The sequence below is a fragment of the Zosterops lateralis genome, assembly GCF_965231275.1.
Source record: "Zosterops lateralis genome assembly, chromosome: 11".
Lineage (NCBI taxonomy): Eukaryota > Metazoa > Chordata > Aves > Passeriformes > Zosteropidae > Zosterops > Zosterops lateralis.
The window spans coordinates 296,019-309,059 of record NC_139771.1 but is presented as its reverse complement, the minus strand read 5'-3'; the positions used below and the strand labels follow the sequence as shown (position 1 = coordinate 309,059).

At 39.3% G+C, this 13,041-nt stretch overlaps 1 protein-coding gene across 6 annotated transcripts in view; it reads right to left on the bottom strand.

The window, feature by feature from the left end:
* ARHGEF3 (Rho guanine nucleotide exchange factor 3) overlaps nucleotides 1-13,041 on the bottom strand; it is a gene marked incomplete at its 5' end in the record, with an annotated part of 107,906 nt that overhangs the window by 20,529 nt on the left and 74,336 nt on the right. The window contains one exon of one of the 6 annotated variants that reach the window (XM_083869378.1): nucleotides 2,539-2,669. The exons of the other annotated variants lie outside the window; for them this stretch is intronic. Within the exon in view, the coding sequence (XP_083725504.1) occupies nucleotides 2,539-2,634 (96 nt within the window). Of the gene's footprint in view, nucleotides 1-2,538; nucleotides 2,670-13,041 lie in introns of those variants that run through there. 6 annotated transcript variants of the gene reach the window in all.

Here is a 13,041-nt window from a genome sequence, read left to right as displayed (position 1 = left end):
TCTGAGCTCTAAGATTCTGCACTGTAAGAGCTATAAGCAGATATACAACATACTGGAGGCATAAAGGAATTCTATGCCCCTGTTGTAGTTTTCGGAGCCTAAATCCAGGTACTGTGTTGGATCCTGTACGGCAGAACAGGACATGCTTCCTCTGAGGAATTGGGGAGTTCCTTCCCATGACTTCAAGTTCAGACTTTTAAACCTCAATCTGTGGCTGTGAATGCTCCTTCTCACCTGCTGCCCACCCAGCCTGGGTGTTGGCTTTGGAAGGGCTGATAGGGGAGTCACTTTAACCAGTGAAACTCGAAAAATGGTGTTTGTCAAAGGGAAAGGGGTGTGGGGCTTTTTATAACTTAGAATAAGCAAGTTTCAAATTTTACTAATTGTTTCTATTTTTGAATTATAAAAACGTTGGGAAGATCCCACCACCTCTGTACTGTTCACACCTAGAATTGTACTACAGGATTTTGTGTGGGGCATGTAATGATGCAAATAAAGACCTTATAGTGTTTGCCATATTAACTCAAGTACTGCAGTGTTTTGCTGCCCTTAAAGTGCACTTAAAAACAACTATGATAACTGGACTTGGACTAGAACAATAGCTTTTTATCAGAATCCAGATTTTAGTGTTTACATATATTTTGGAAATTTCGTTTTTCATTGTTTGTGACTGTGCAACTTTCCACGGAGTTTATGCCAAGGGAGCTGGCATAGCTTAAAGAAAGAGCTGGAAGAAGAAAACCTCAGTTCTCTTTTCTGCTACTGACTTGTTCCTCAAAACATCTATATAGCACAAAATCTGCTCTAATTGGTACATACCAATATTTATGCACAATTTGAGTTATTAAAAAAAAGGCAACCAACTTCACATATTAATAACTAGAATGAAAGTCACATTTGCAAAGGTAGAAATGTCCAGCCGGGACACGGGAGGGCTCTGCTCAGTAACACGCAGCTGTGGTAGAAGGCACCTAACAGCCTGAATTCCTCTTGTAAATACTAAAAGCTGAAAGAACAGCTTAATATTAGAGCTTAAGGATTTTTCCCCCATACAAATTACAAAGAAACAGGCTGCATATTCCAGTCTTTATAATGCCTTTCCCAAAGAGTAGCTTTTATTTCTGTTTTCTTAATTTTTTGGAGTAGTGGGTGGTCTTACCCTCCCAAGACAGGATGTTTAAAAGTTTCTTTTTCAGAACACTGGAATACCATCCTACTCTCAGAAAACAGCTCGAAAGCATAACTGTGCATCTTCTTATTCTTATAAAACACAAGCTGTTTGCACATTATAATTTTGATTGATCACATCTGTTACTTGAGACTTCCTCATGCTCTCAGCTTTCATTGAGTCTTTTTCTTTGGAATTTGATTAAAATCAAGCTGCTCTTCCTACCTGTAGCAGAGGAACAGTCCAGCTCTTCAGATCTGACAATTCACAAAAAATCCCTTCATGCAGTAAAGGCTAAAACCCTGTTTCTTTACTATTATTGTTAATATAATAAATATCCTTTAGAAAAGCATTTAGTACCTAACAGCTTGTGTTTTCCACAGATGCATACACACACACGCTCAGAGTGTTACTTTTCAAAAGCACACAGCTGAATAGAATTCCAGTTCCCTTAACCTCAATAATTAAGTCTCTCTATGTAAAAGTACACTGAAAAGCAAAAGTGCAGCATCATGTCACTTCTTAGCTTAAGCATCATGATTAAATAAGGTCACTGGCCTTATGTTACTTTTACTTCAGACCTATTCAAGTGGGGAGGTAATTAATCTTTAATGGAGATGTATTAAATGAACCCAGCTTAATAAGCTGTTTTCAAGTTACTCAGTAAACAAGATTAATACAGAAACTATATATTTAAGTAATAAAAACTTTCAGATAAATCTCCTTTCTCCAGAGCAGTCAGAATCCTTAATGTCACTGTTTTTTTCCTGAACACAAACCAACATTAACCTAAAGTATCAAATATTCAAGTTTTTCACAAACATTGCTGCATTTGAGTTAGTGAATAAGATTTTTAATGTCTCTTGAAAGGCTGCCATGATTTTTAAGAAAATCAGAGCAGTCAATCTGCTGATAGGGCAGGATTTTCAGTTAACTGTACATCGGATTAATTTTTTGTTTACTGTAATGAGAAAAAGTTAATGTAAATGGTGTCTTAAAGTTAATGCTTTAAGATACCATTTTACTGCTTCCCTTCCAGCTCCTACATAAGTTTAACAATTTCTATAAGTATTGCTTAGTCCTAGAATAAAATACAACTAAATCTCTTTAAGCTACTTATGTAAAACAGGCACGTCTCAATCAGCTATTTTAAAGATTAATTTTTCTAAAGTGACAGATGACAAAAATCTAGATTCTGTTTCTTGCTTTATTCCAAAAGAACAGTGAATAACTAGAGGAGGCAGTAAAGGTTGCCTAAACAAAACGGGCATCTCTACACTGCAGCCTGTTTCCAAAGCACGTTACTTTTCCCCAACACAATACAGGTCATACAATAAAGAAAAATAAAGTTGCAACCGTGTCAGCATTACCTCGGTCTCTCTAGCTGGGCTGGTCACCGCGTGCGCTTCCAAAGCGAAATTGGCCCTCTTGGCGGACAGGTAAAGGGGATAATCCTTGGCCACCATGGTCTCGGGGCTCTGGGCCGGCGAGAGGCGGCGGCCGTGCCCGGCCCCCGGCAGTGCTGTGGCTGAGCGGCGCCCGGCCCGCGGCTCGGAGCGCCTCACACGCAGCCGCCCCGCTGCCAAATGCGGCAGCGCAGCGCCAGCCACGGGGCGGGCCCGGCCGGGAGAGGCGGGTCCGAGCCCCCCACACCCTCGGGTCCGCAGTCCCAGAGCGGAACGAGCGCCTCTGGCTCGGCTGTGCGTCCGCCCTTATCGCTCCCGCAGCGTTAACAGCGCACGGACGCGGGGACACATCGGCCGTGTGCTTCCTGTGGGATGGCTGCGACAGCACCCGGCTGTTCTGGCAGCCGAGTGTCCCACAGGAGGGCAGGACTAACGGCGGGCCCCGGTGGCACAGACACAGTCCAGACAGGACTGCAGACCTGCACAGGGCAGTGGACCTGCAGTCAGGTTGCTGTGCTCCCGCTGATCGGAGCGGGAATTGGCACCATGTCGCGGGTGTCATGGTGCCACAACACAGAGCATCGCTTTTACTTCCTTCCCCAGCACGCTTTGCTTGTTTGTTTGGGTGGGTTTTTTTGTGGTGTTTTTTTTTTTTTTTTTTTTTTTTTTTTTTTTTTTTTTTTGGGGGGGGGGGCGGTGTTTGTATTTTTTGGTTTGTTTTTCCCTCCTACCCATATTGCTGCTTTTTTCCTGTCTGGCTGTTTCTTGTATTATTAAAGTTCCCCTTTTGTTGCTATTGTTCAGCCAAGTTGCTCCCCTGCCCGCACCTCTCCTTGTATGGAGCTGAGGAAGTGGAAAAACACCTCTGCCTAAGGTGTTTCACAGGGCATTTCGGTGTCTGTGCGGCCAGGGAAATTCTGTTTGATGCCTACCTTAAAACAAAAGTAGTGAAAATTTCCTGAAAAGATGGAGGAAGCATTAGGGGCCCTGTTTGCAACACAGGATCAGTCTGACAGAGACTATGGGAGACAAGGAAAAGGAAATTGAGTAGGAAGCTGGATGGGAGAGGAGGGAAGAATATTTTCAGCCATAGGGAAGCGGCCCAACCAAGAATAACTTCACAGACCTTGAAAAAATTAACTGGTTTTAAAGGGAGATCATGTGGCTTTACAAGCATCTATTTTTTAAAGGCTGTTAATCAGATAATGATGACTTTAGAATAAGATTTGCCATTCGACTAATCTCCTCATTTGGACACTTTCCTTTGACTTCACCAATACCCCAAACATATAATAAGCTCTCACACTTACCCTCCTAGGCCTATTCAGAAGCACCTGCAGTACAACCAGAAATGTTCTCCTGTGCCTGCCAGGCACATCTCTATTTTATGATAGTCTGTCCTTAAAACAAAAACCCTACTAGCTTCCCAACTCTGTAATTCCTGCAAAATCACTAGAACAGTTACCAGTACTTCTAGATGTGCCATGATTCTATAAGAAAATGTGACATTTGAACATTTGCGTGTTCTGTGCCTCCTCATCTGCATCACAGTATGGCAAGACAAGGTTGACTGAAAGTGACTGAAGTGTTGACAAGAGGCACAGAACAGCTTTAATGCAGATAATGGTTAAGCAGACAGGATGTACAGAAAAGAGAAACATTAGAGCAGATGCGATAAAGAGCTACAAATTGACAGAGGAAGCAAATACAGAATGATTTTTCACTGTATTCAACTACAGGGAGAAAATGGTCCATCAGATTAAACTAGATGATGGCAGATTCACAGCAAACAAAAAGGAGTTAATTCTTCATATTATATACAACTTCTGTATTATATACAGTGGAAATATCTGTCACAAGATGCTACTTCTAAGAAACATTCTCTGACACAAATCCTTGACTATTAGGGCAATATTTTGGGAAACACCATGACAGGCCATTTCTGTTTCAGACTCTTCTCTAAGCATCTACTGCTCACTACCACTGGATATTTGGTGTTAGATTAGATCAATTCTTACAGCCATCCAGTTACTTTCCATATTTTTAAAAAAATATGAAAAAACGTAGCATTTCATTTGAAGACTACATACAAGTTTTAGCTCAGGATTTCTGAAGCTATGAACAGTTACTGCAATCACATGAATGTACACTCACTTCTGCAAGTCTTCTTCCATGGGATGTTCAGAGGACACAGCTCTGAGCACAACCCAACAACACTGGGCAGTTCCTCCTCACATTTCAAGCACATCAAAATACCACTACATACAAATTATAAAACATGGTCAAGAACCTCCATAAGAACAGCACAGCTGCTGTGTAACCACTTAAACCCAAGAAGCCCTGATTTCAAATACCATCTGTGTATGTTTGTTTATGAAGGTCTATGCTAATGCCATTTGAAAAATCAGTTTCACTTAAATCATTTAGCCAAAATACCTTCAGGGCATGTTCTCAAAGCAATCTAATCTCGTAACATGCTTCATGGCATGAACAGCACTTCACACAGGACAAGAGTGTACTGGTTTGAAGATTGAAATAATGAACTTGGGTTTATACACCCAAAAAAAGCCAAGAAAGGGACTCTGTCATTTCTCCATTAACCAGGCCAGTGCATTTCAGCTTGACTAAGCATTCTTGAGAAACATGAGAAAAATTAGCTCTAGGAGGAATATGATTGTTAATAGGCAGGACCTACAAGATAGAGTTCAATGAAAGCAGGACTCATTAGACTCCATGGATGTTTGTTTACTCCACCAGAAAAGCGTAAATACAGTTTTAGAAATTAAATTTGGACCCAAAGTTCATTAATGAATGGCACTGAAAATTATAAGTATAATATTATCTGATGGAATAACAAATGCAAACAACTCTCAGAGCACTGAATGTCTGTAGAATGCTATATACATTCATAAACAATGAATTATGATTCCCATTTAGTCATGGTATTGAATCCCTTCTGAACTGTGTATCAAACACTTGGAGTCCCTTCTGAAAGATCTTATAAACTCAACGTGATTTATGTTACATTTCTACTTGAATTTAGGTTGCATAGTGACTGCCCATCAAGAGTCACTGCACTGTGCATGTGCACACAGGCCCAGGCAGAGCCAAACATCAGTTCATAAACTCGTGGCTGAAAGACTCCCTAGAGAACTCAGTTATACAGTTGGAGAAACAAAGGTTTCAGTGATTCCACTAAGCAAGTCTGTAAGTGTGGAGCCAGCGAGTCCATTCCTTCCTAAAATTATACTTAGACTACAAGTCTACACTAGCACTATAAGAATCATGAATCTGAATTGTAAGGTACTTTCCAAAAATAAGCTAGTAGTTCAGATAAAACAATGGTAGTGACGAGATTGCAGGGCAGGCCAGTGTTATCAGTTTTGCCATTTCTGAAGCACGTGTTTTGTGGGTTTAGTTCAGTCAGGGAGGTGTAGAAGGGTTTTAAAAATTTATTTAGGCCAACACAGAATTTAGTCAGACAATTACTTAATTGTCAGGGAGAAGTAATGAGGTATTTGCTAAGTCTGGAAACTCCAGCTCAAAGGTGCCTACCACTGCTGACCTGGTTGAGGACTGAAGTTCACTGACAGAGCTCTTCTGTGGTCGTGATACTCACACAAATGCCTTTAGTTCACTTCCTCACAGACTCAAAACTTAACACAGAAGTAACTCTTGCAAAAACATCTGTCAGCACAGCAAAGCCCTTTGAGATGTGTTCAGGTTCAAACCTTACAAAACCCTTAATTTAAGTAGAAAGATTGCATACACATTTCAAGGAAGAGAACTCAGTAGTTTGCAGTTTACGGAATATCTCTCATACACACCCTTCCTTTCATTTAAATTGAAATAAGGTAGATTTAGATTAAATATTGGGAAAAAAAACCTTTTCAGTGTGAGGGTGGTGAGACCCTGGCACAGGTTCCCAGGGAAGCGGTGGATGCACCATTCCTGGAAGTGTCCAAGGCCAGGTTGGATGGTCCCCTGGATGTCCATGGAAGGTGCCCCTGCCATGGCAGAGGGTTTGGAATGAGATGAGCTTTAAGGTACCTTCCAAATAAAATCATTCTGTGATTCCATGTATGTGGTTTCACAACAAAACAAACCAACCAATAAACCAGAAGCTACTGCTTAGGAGAGATACAATTTGGCTAAGAATACTCAAAGCAAAGCTACTATTCCTCCTATTCTAAAATCATCAGTGAAAGCCAGGCTAATGCTGCACATACACACAATGCTGCCCCTACTGAGTATCCCTGAAGCCTCTCTCCAACATGCTCCAATATCATGCTTCAGGATAATAATTTCCTTTCAGAAAAACAAAGACAAACCAACAACTACCAATACTGATACCATATTCAAACAATCCAAAGAGAACTTTTGAAGCAGTCCTTTTAATCAAACTTTAAGAATTTGAATCTGTTCAGAAGATTGAATGCAGAACCACTGACAGTATTGAGTGAGAAGACAGAAATCACATAAACTGCTAAAAAAAGAGCATTTATCAGGCTGTTCAAAAGCTGTTCAAAAAACTGCAATTTCCTCATTGCAAATACACATTGTTCACATGGTAATGAGTTACAATTTACTAGGTAATTAATATTAGGAAGAGACTGTTTGATTAAACAATTTTGTGCTGAGAAATTCCAATAGAAATATTAGAGCATAAGTGATTACCATTAAAAATGTGCTCTCAAAACTGACACCTGTAATTTTTCCAGGCAGAGTCCTAATCATGGAAAGATCACTGCAGAAAAATGAAACATCTCTGTGGAATATGTGACATCACAAAACTGAGCCCCAAAATCCTATTCTGTCTAGAGTCTCCATTTGAAGACCCTCCACAGGATCCTTATTTGTGTCACATGTGGAGTAAAATGAGAAGAGGAAGTTATGTTTTCTCACTATTATCATGGGCTGTGTTTTGGGATTTGCAGCCAAGATGCCCTGAACTATTCCCCAGCTTTTGTCAGTCAGTAGCAGGAGTCTCTCTTGGCTTCCACTATGGTTTCAAAATACCACTTCTACCCTTAAGTAAACTCAAATCAAAGTTATGGTGAGCCATGATTCTCATGCCAACCATGACAAATGGTTTACTGTATAAACACACATCCAGTTGTAAGGCAGGCTGTAGGCTTTAAAATCAGACAGTGTTTCTTCATGTAAATGTCACTGGTAGAACAATTCTGCACTAGAAGAGAAACAGATCAAACAACCTGCCAAGTTGTTTTGATTTGTTTTTATTTTGCTAAATTCATGCAACTTTTAATTACCACAGGAAATACTGGACTGTTAAGAGATGCCTTGTAGCAATCACACACTGAGGCAGAAGCATTCCTTTCAGGAGGTTCCCTAGGGACGACAATAACAGCTGATTTTTAAACCTGCCTCAGATTCATGTACAAAAATCGTTTTGGTGACTGGTCGGCAGCTCAGTGCTAAGGATGGCTGCCCTGGAGACACTGGGAAGGGTTCACACTTCCCCACCCTGTTACCACACCCAGCAGTGCACACCACTTGGTGGTCCCTGAAGAGAGAATCGCAGGGTGTGGTGAGGTTGGCTGAAATGATCCTCCACGAGTCACACTTATAAACAAAGAAATTGGTTGAGTTTGTCTGAGTACACTTCCCTGGGGAGAGAGAAAGGAGGAGGTGAACAGTACTGATATATCCATGTGGATTTTAAAACAGCTGCTCAGATTCTGTAGAGGGTGAATTGATCACCCAAAGTGGAGCATCCTTTCCTGAATATTTTCATTGAAAGGCATTCCAGGGAGCGGAAATTACTGGAAACATTAAACATGTATGATGTTTAAATGAGATTAAACGTAATTAAAATACTTCTGTTTAAGTTTCAGGCAGTGGGGGTGCAGGAATTTCTCTCCAGAGCACTTTTGCTGACTGGAATATTAATTAACAATTTTCTTTACGAGAAATCATTATCCCTAATACAAAATGTTTTGCAAGACATCACAGTAGTGGTCTTTTCTTTTGTGTGATTAAACTTTATTACACTAACATTTATATTACATGAGAAACTCTGTAATATTAGTCCTCAGAGTGGCTAGTATTTTGTATTTTTTTGCTCTATGTATGCATCTATGTTTTCCTTATATATGTATGTATGCCCAGATAAGAGCAAGAAGAAAATTCTGTTCTATTTGGAAGCAACAGGAATTTTCCCTTTCTATAACTGTATCTCACAATACTGGCCAAATGCCACCATACCCACCAAGTGCAATATGTAAAGCAAAGTTTGGAGTTTCTAGGGTTTATTAGACGTAACTGGGGGAGAAAAAAAATTATCAAAACCCAAACCAAAGCCTACAAAAAAATCCCAAATACAAATAAACAAACAGAAACATTGAAAAAAAAACCACCCAAAAAACCCCAACAACAAACAACAAAAGAAGAGCTTTCAGCTACAGAGGTCCTTTTCAGGTCAGAAATAAAACTAGCAAAAAAGGATAAGGGCTGGGTCTTTTGAGTTGTCTTTTTTTATTCACCTCTTTACCTAATCATACAAACTTCAAACCTTATTATACATTTCTTTGTGCTCAGTTGGACACAGCTTACTGTGCTGCACTCAGAGTCCCAAGTGCTGACAAAGAACACGATTTTACAGTATGGTTGAGGTGAATTGACAATTTGCCACCCATAAAGTATAAACCTCACTGCCCTCTCTACCCAAATTCCTCTTCCTCCCGCTCTTCCTGCTCTTCCACTGTCACTGTTCTGTCTTTAAACTGTCCTTCCCTGTCACCATATTGCAGCTTTAACATTCATCTCCTTGCACAGGTAAGTGAGCAGGCCAAAAACCAAAAAATACTTTCTTTTGCCAGATCTCATCTGCTGTTTTTGTGAGCTGAACAAGTTACTGTGGCATGAAAAAAGCACCAGAACTCATTGAAGATAAATGGTGAAAAAGCTCTCAGGAACAAATAAGGACCGGACAGGGGAAAGGCTGCTTTTTCTCCTCCTAGTAGCTCTAAACTGTTAGCTCAGTTTGTTTCATGAAGTCATACCCAAAGAATACTCTCATCATTTCATTTTTCTGGATGAGAGATTTGGATCAGAGGCCTTATTTATTTATTTACCTTTAAAAACAAACCCACCTATTAATTTCCATAACGACTGTGCACTGTTACTCATCTAAGTCAGTCATTTTTGCCAATTTGACTATCTTAAAATGAGGACATTTGTGCTTCTTGAATAAAAATTTAGAACACAAACCTTGAGACTGATTTCATGTTCTCCTGAGCAACAGAATTAAGGTTGGAAAAGACCTTTAAGATCATCACATCCAGCTGTTAACCCAGCACAGCCCACCACAATACACTAATTGCAAAAGGTATTCAGAAAATTAAAATTTGCAAATTAAGATTATCGTGCAACACTAGAAGTTTAGAGATAATGTGCCTTATGAAAATCTAACAATTTTAGGAAATTAAATCAGAAGCATGAAAATTACAATTCATGTACCCTTTTCTAGACCATAGCCAAGGATGTGCCAACAGTGTTTCTAAACCCAAAATTAAACAAATAAAATTGTTGGACAAAGATTACAAGACACCCATGGGAAAGTGGTGAAAGTCAAGCAAAACAGTGATACTACTAAGTGCTTTACAAACAGAAACAGGAGTCTGATATCTCCACTACAGTGAAGCAGCCTTGAGCCTGAGAGGTCTTTTTTTCACCTTTCTTTTCTTTGCACTACGACTGACCACCCAGTGCAGAAAACCTCCACAGTTGGCGCTGAACAGAGTTCCCTGGATCACTCAATGCCCCACAATCCAGATTGTTACAGTGATGATGCAAATTACAATATTCCACTGTAGTCATCTATTAATATCTTTAGAAATGTTGTTCAATTCTCATATGCTCAGCCCTTCTGTACAAACACATCAGACAAAAATGAGCACAAGAAACCAAACCATCTTTCTGTTACCCACATCCTCCCCCCTAAGAGCAGGGAGGAAAACCATGTTATAGCTTCAAAAAGAAGTGTCCTTGCAAAAACTGGTAATGCTTCAATAACTGATAGAACTACTCTACTCCCAGTACAACTGTGCTGTAGACCTGTATCCTTAAAAATGATGTGGCATGAAGTAACAATATGACTAATCTCTAAAAGACAGCTGAAATGGGACATAACATCTTCAAAAAGACAACTTACACTAGGACAGAACTTCTTTGTTCATATCCCATTATCAAGGATTAGGCAATGGAGAAACCATTGCCAGGAATAAAAAAGTTTTATTTAAAGTTACAAAATAACTGTTTTCCCAAGTGTAAATATAATGATGTAATCCCATCCCATGGTACAGAAGTCACTATAAGAAGTTTTAATTGACATAGAAATATAAGTAAGATACAGTTTTCCTCAATACTTTCCTGATTTAAGAAAGCCAGCTGTAATTTCTGAAGGCTATCTCCTCTCTGGTCAAGTTGTTAACCACAAAGTGCTGTCTGGCACTGATCAAGTTCATCCTGCTTTTATGTGATCTTCATAATCGAATCTGCAACCGCAACACACCACAAGTGTTCCACTTCCATTCATGTTCAGCTATGGATTTTGGACAGGTGCCTAATGATCACAGTCAGTTTAGTTCCCAAGATAACAGAGAGTCAATAGCTGGGAAAATATCTCTCAGAGTAATTCCAACCATCACAGAAAAATATTGTTTACTACTTTAAAAGCTACAAAAACTCAAAACTGCATCAGAACATACTTCTTGTATCTAATAATCTTGAAAACACAGCAATTGACTGAAAACAAAAGCAAGATGTTTTAGCAAACACTCTGATTTTATTATATGATTTGGATTGGATTAAATTTTATGGATATCAAATATTGTATCTTCAAATCCCTGCAAAAACATGAACTCTTAATAAAACCCTCCCCTAGTAAATATAAATGACTACAGAACACCATGAGGAGACTTAAATATCAGCCACAGCCCTACAATTACTTTGTTCTAAGAATGCATGTTATACAGAGAACATAGTAAGGGAACAGAGAAGCCATATACTTATAATGCAAGGCACTGCTCTCAGAGCTTAACAACATCAACAGCCAGCAAATTTGTTCTGACCAACATGTAACTTTTGGGAAGGATTCTTCTGATAACATGGGGATGTATAGTAGGAGAAAAGCACACAGATTAAAAGGAAAAAAAAAATCAAGTTGAGAATGAAGGTTATTATTCCAGACCAAACAGGAACAGGAGTGAACAACCTGAATGGCAGGTTTGTGGGGTTTGTCGGATTGGGAGAAATAATTAATCTATCCTTTCAAAAGCCTTTGTAGTTTCTGTTTGATGCACAATAGAAGTCATTAGAGCAATGCAAAGAGGAGTACAGAACAATCAAAGTGATTACCTAGGAAAATGGCAAATAATATACAATATTAAACACAGGGTATATAAAAGGCCCTACTTCTCAGGTGAGTTTGATGCCATTCAAGAAGACAGCAGAAGAATTTTAGAAGAGAAGGCACTGTCACATTAAATTAATTCTTGTATCTGAATTTTATGTGTGGCAATATGCATTCTGTAACTGATGGGTAGAACAAATTTAGTGTTGAAGGCTCTGTACCATGAATACCCTACTAGCAACCCACACACAACACTGCCCAGCATGAAATTCTCAGAGACAGTCCTTTTACTTAGCATGACCTTCAACCCCACACACAAGTAGCAGTTTAAGTAGACGTGCAAGTGATCTTGAATTTAAAAAAAAAAAAACAAACAACTCTCTCTGAAGGAATCTTATTTCACTCTTCAGTTCTCAGACCATGAATTCATGTACAAGTTCTACTCGAGAAGAGAACAAGGTTTCATAACACTTCTGAGTAACTAAATTAGCTGTAGGATATGAGCTTGCAAGCACTTTAACAAAAAAACATTTTCTGTAATCAGAAAACAGAAAACAAACTTTTAACCATCCAGAACTGCTGATTTTGATTGAAGCAACAATATTTTGTCACCTATAAAAGTTTAAAGAGGAAAAGGGAAGTAAAATGTGTAATGGGAGTAAAGCCCATGTTTTTCCAAGCTGCAGGATACAGGACCTTCATTTTGATTTTGATTAATAATTATCCATTAGAAACATGATAACATTTCACTGCCTGTATATTTATCTTATTCTGGTTATGACAGTTAAATAATGAAAAGTACAAACCAAGTAGCAAACAAGTGGGACAAAAAAGTGAGCAGACTGCTGGCATATGAACACGTTGCAAAAAAGCAAAAGGAAAAATGTTAATCCTTGTGTTGTACTTCACATTGTCACACATGGTACAGGTGTTCTCAGTGTGCTCTGCCAGCTCCCCTTGAATTCACTACTCCATTCCTCCCTAAAACAGAACAGGGCCCAGGAAGAGAGCACAGATTGGGTATTCAAGACTACCTAGGAGAGTTGCAATGATAATCCACAAAGAAAAAGGGTTAAGTCCTATGAAACCCT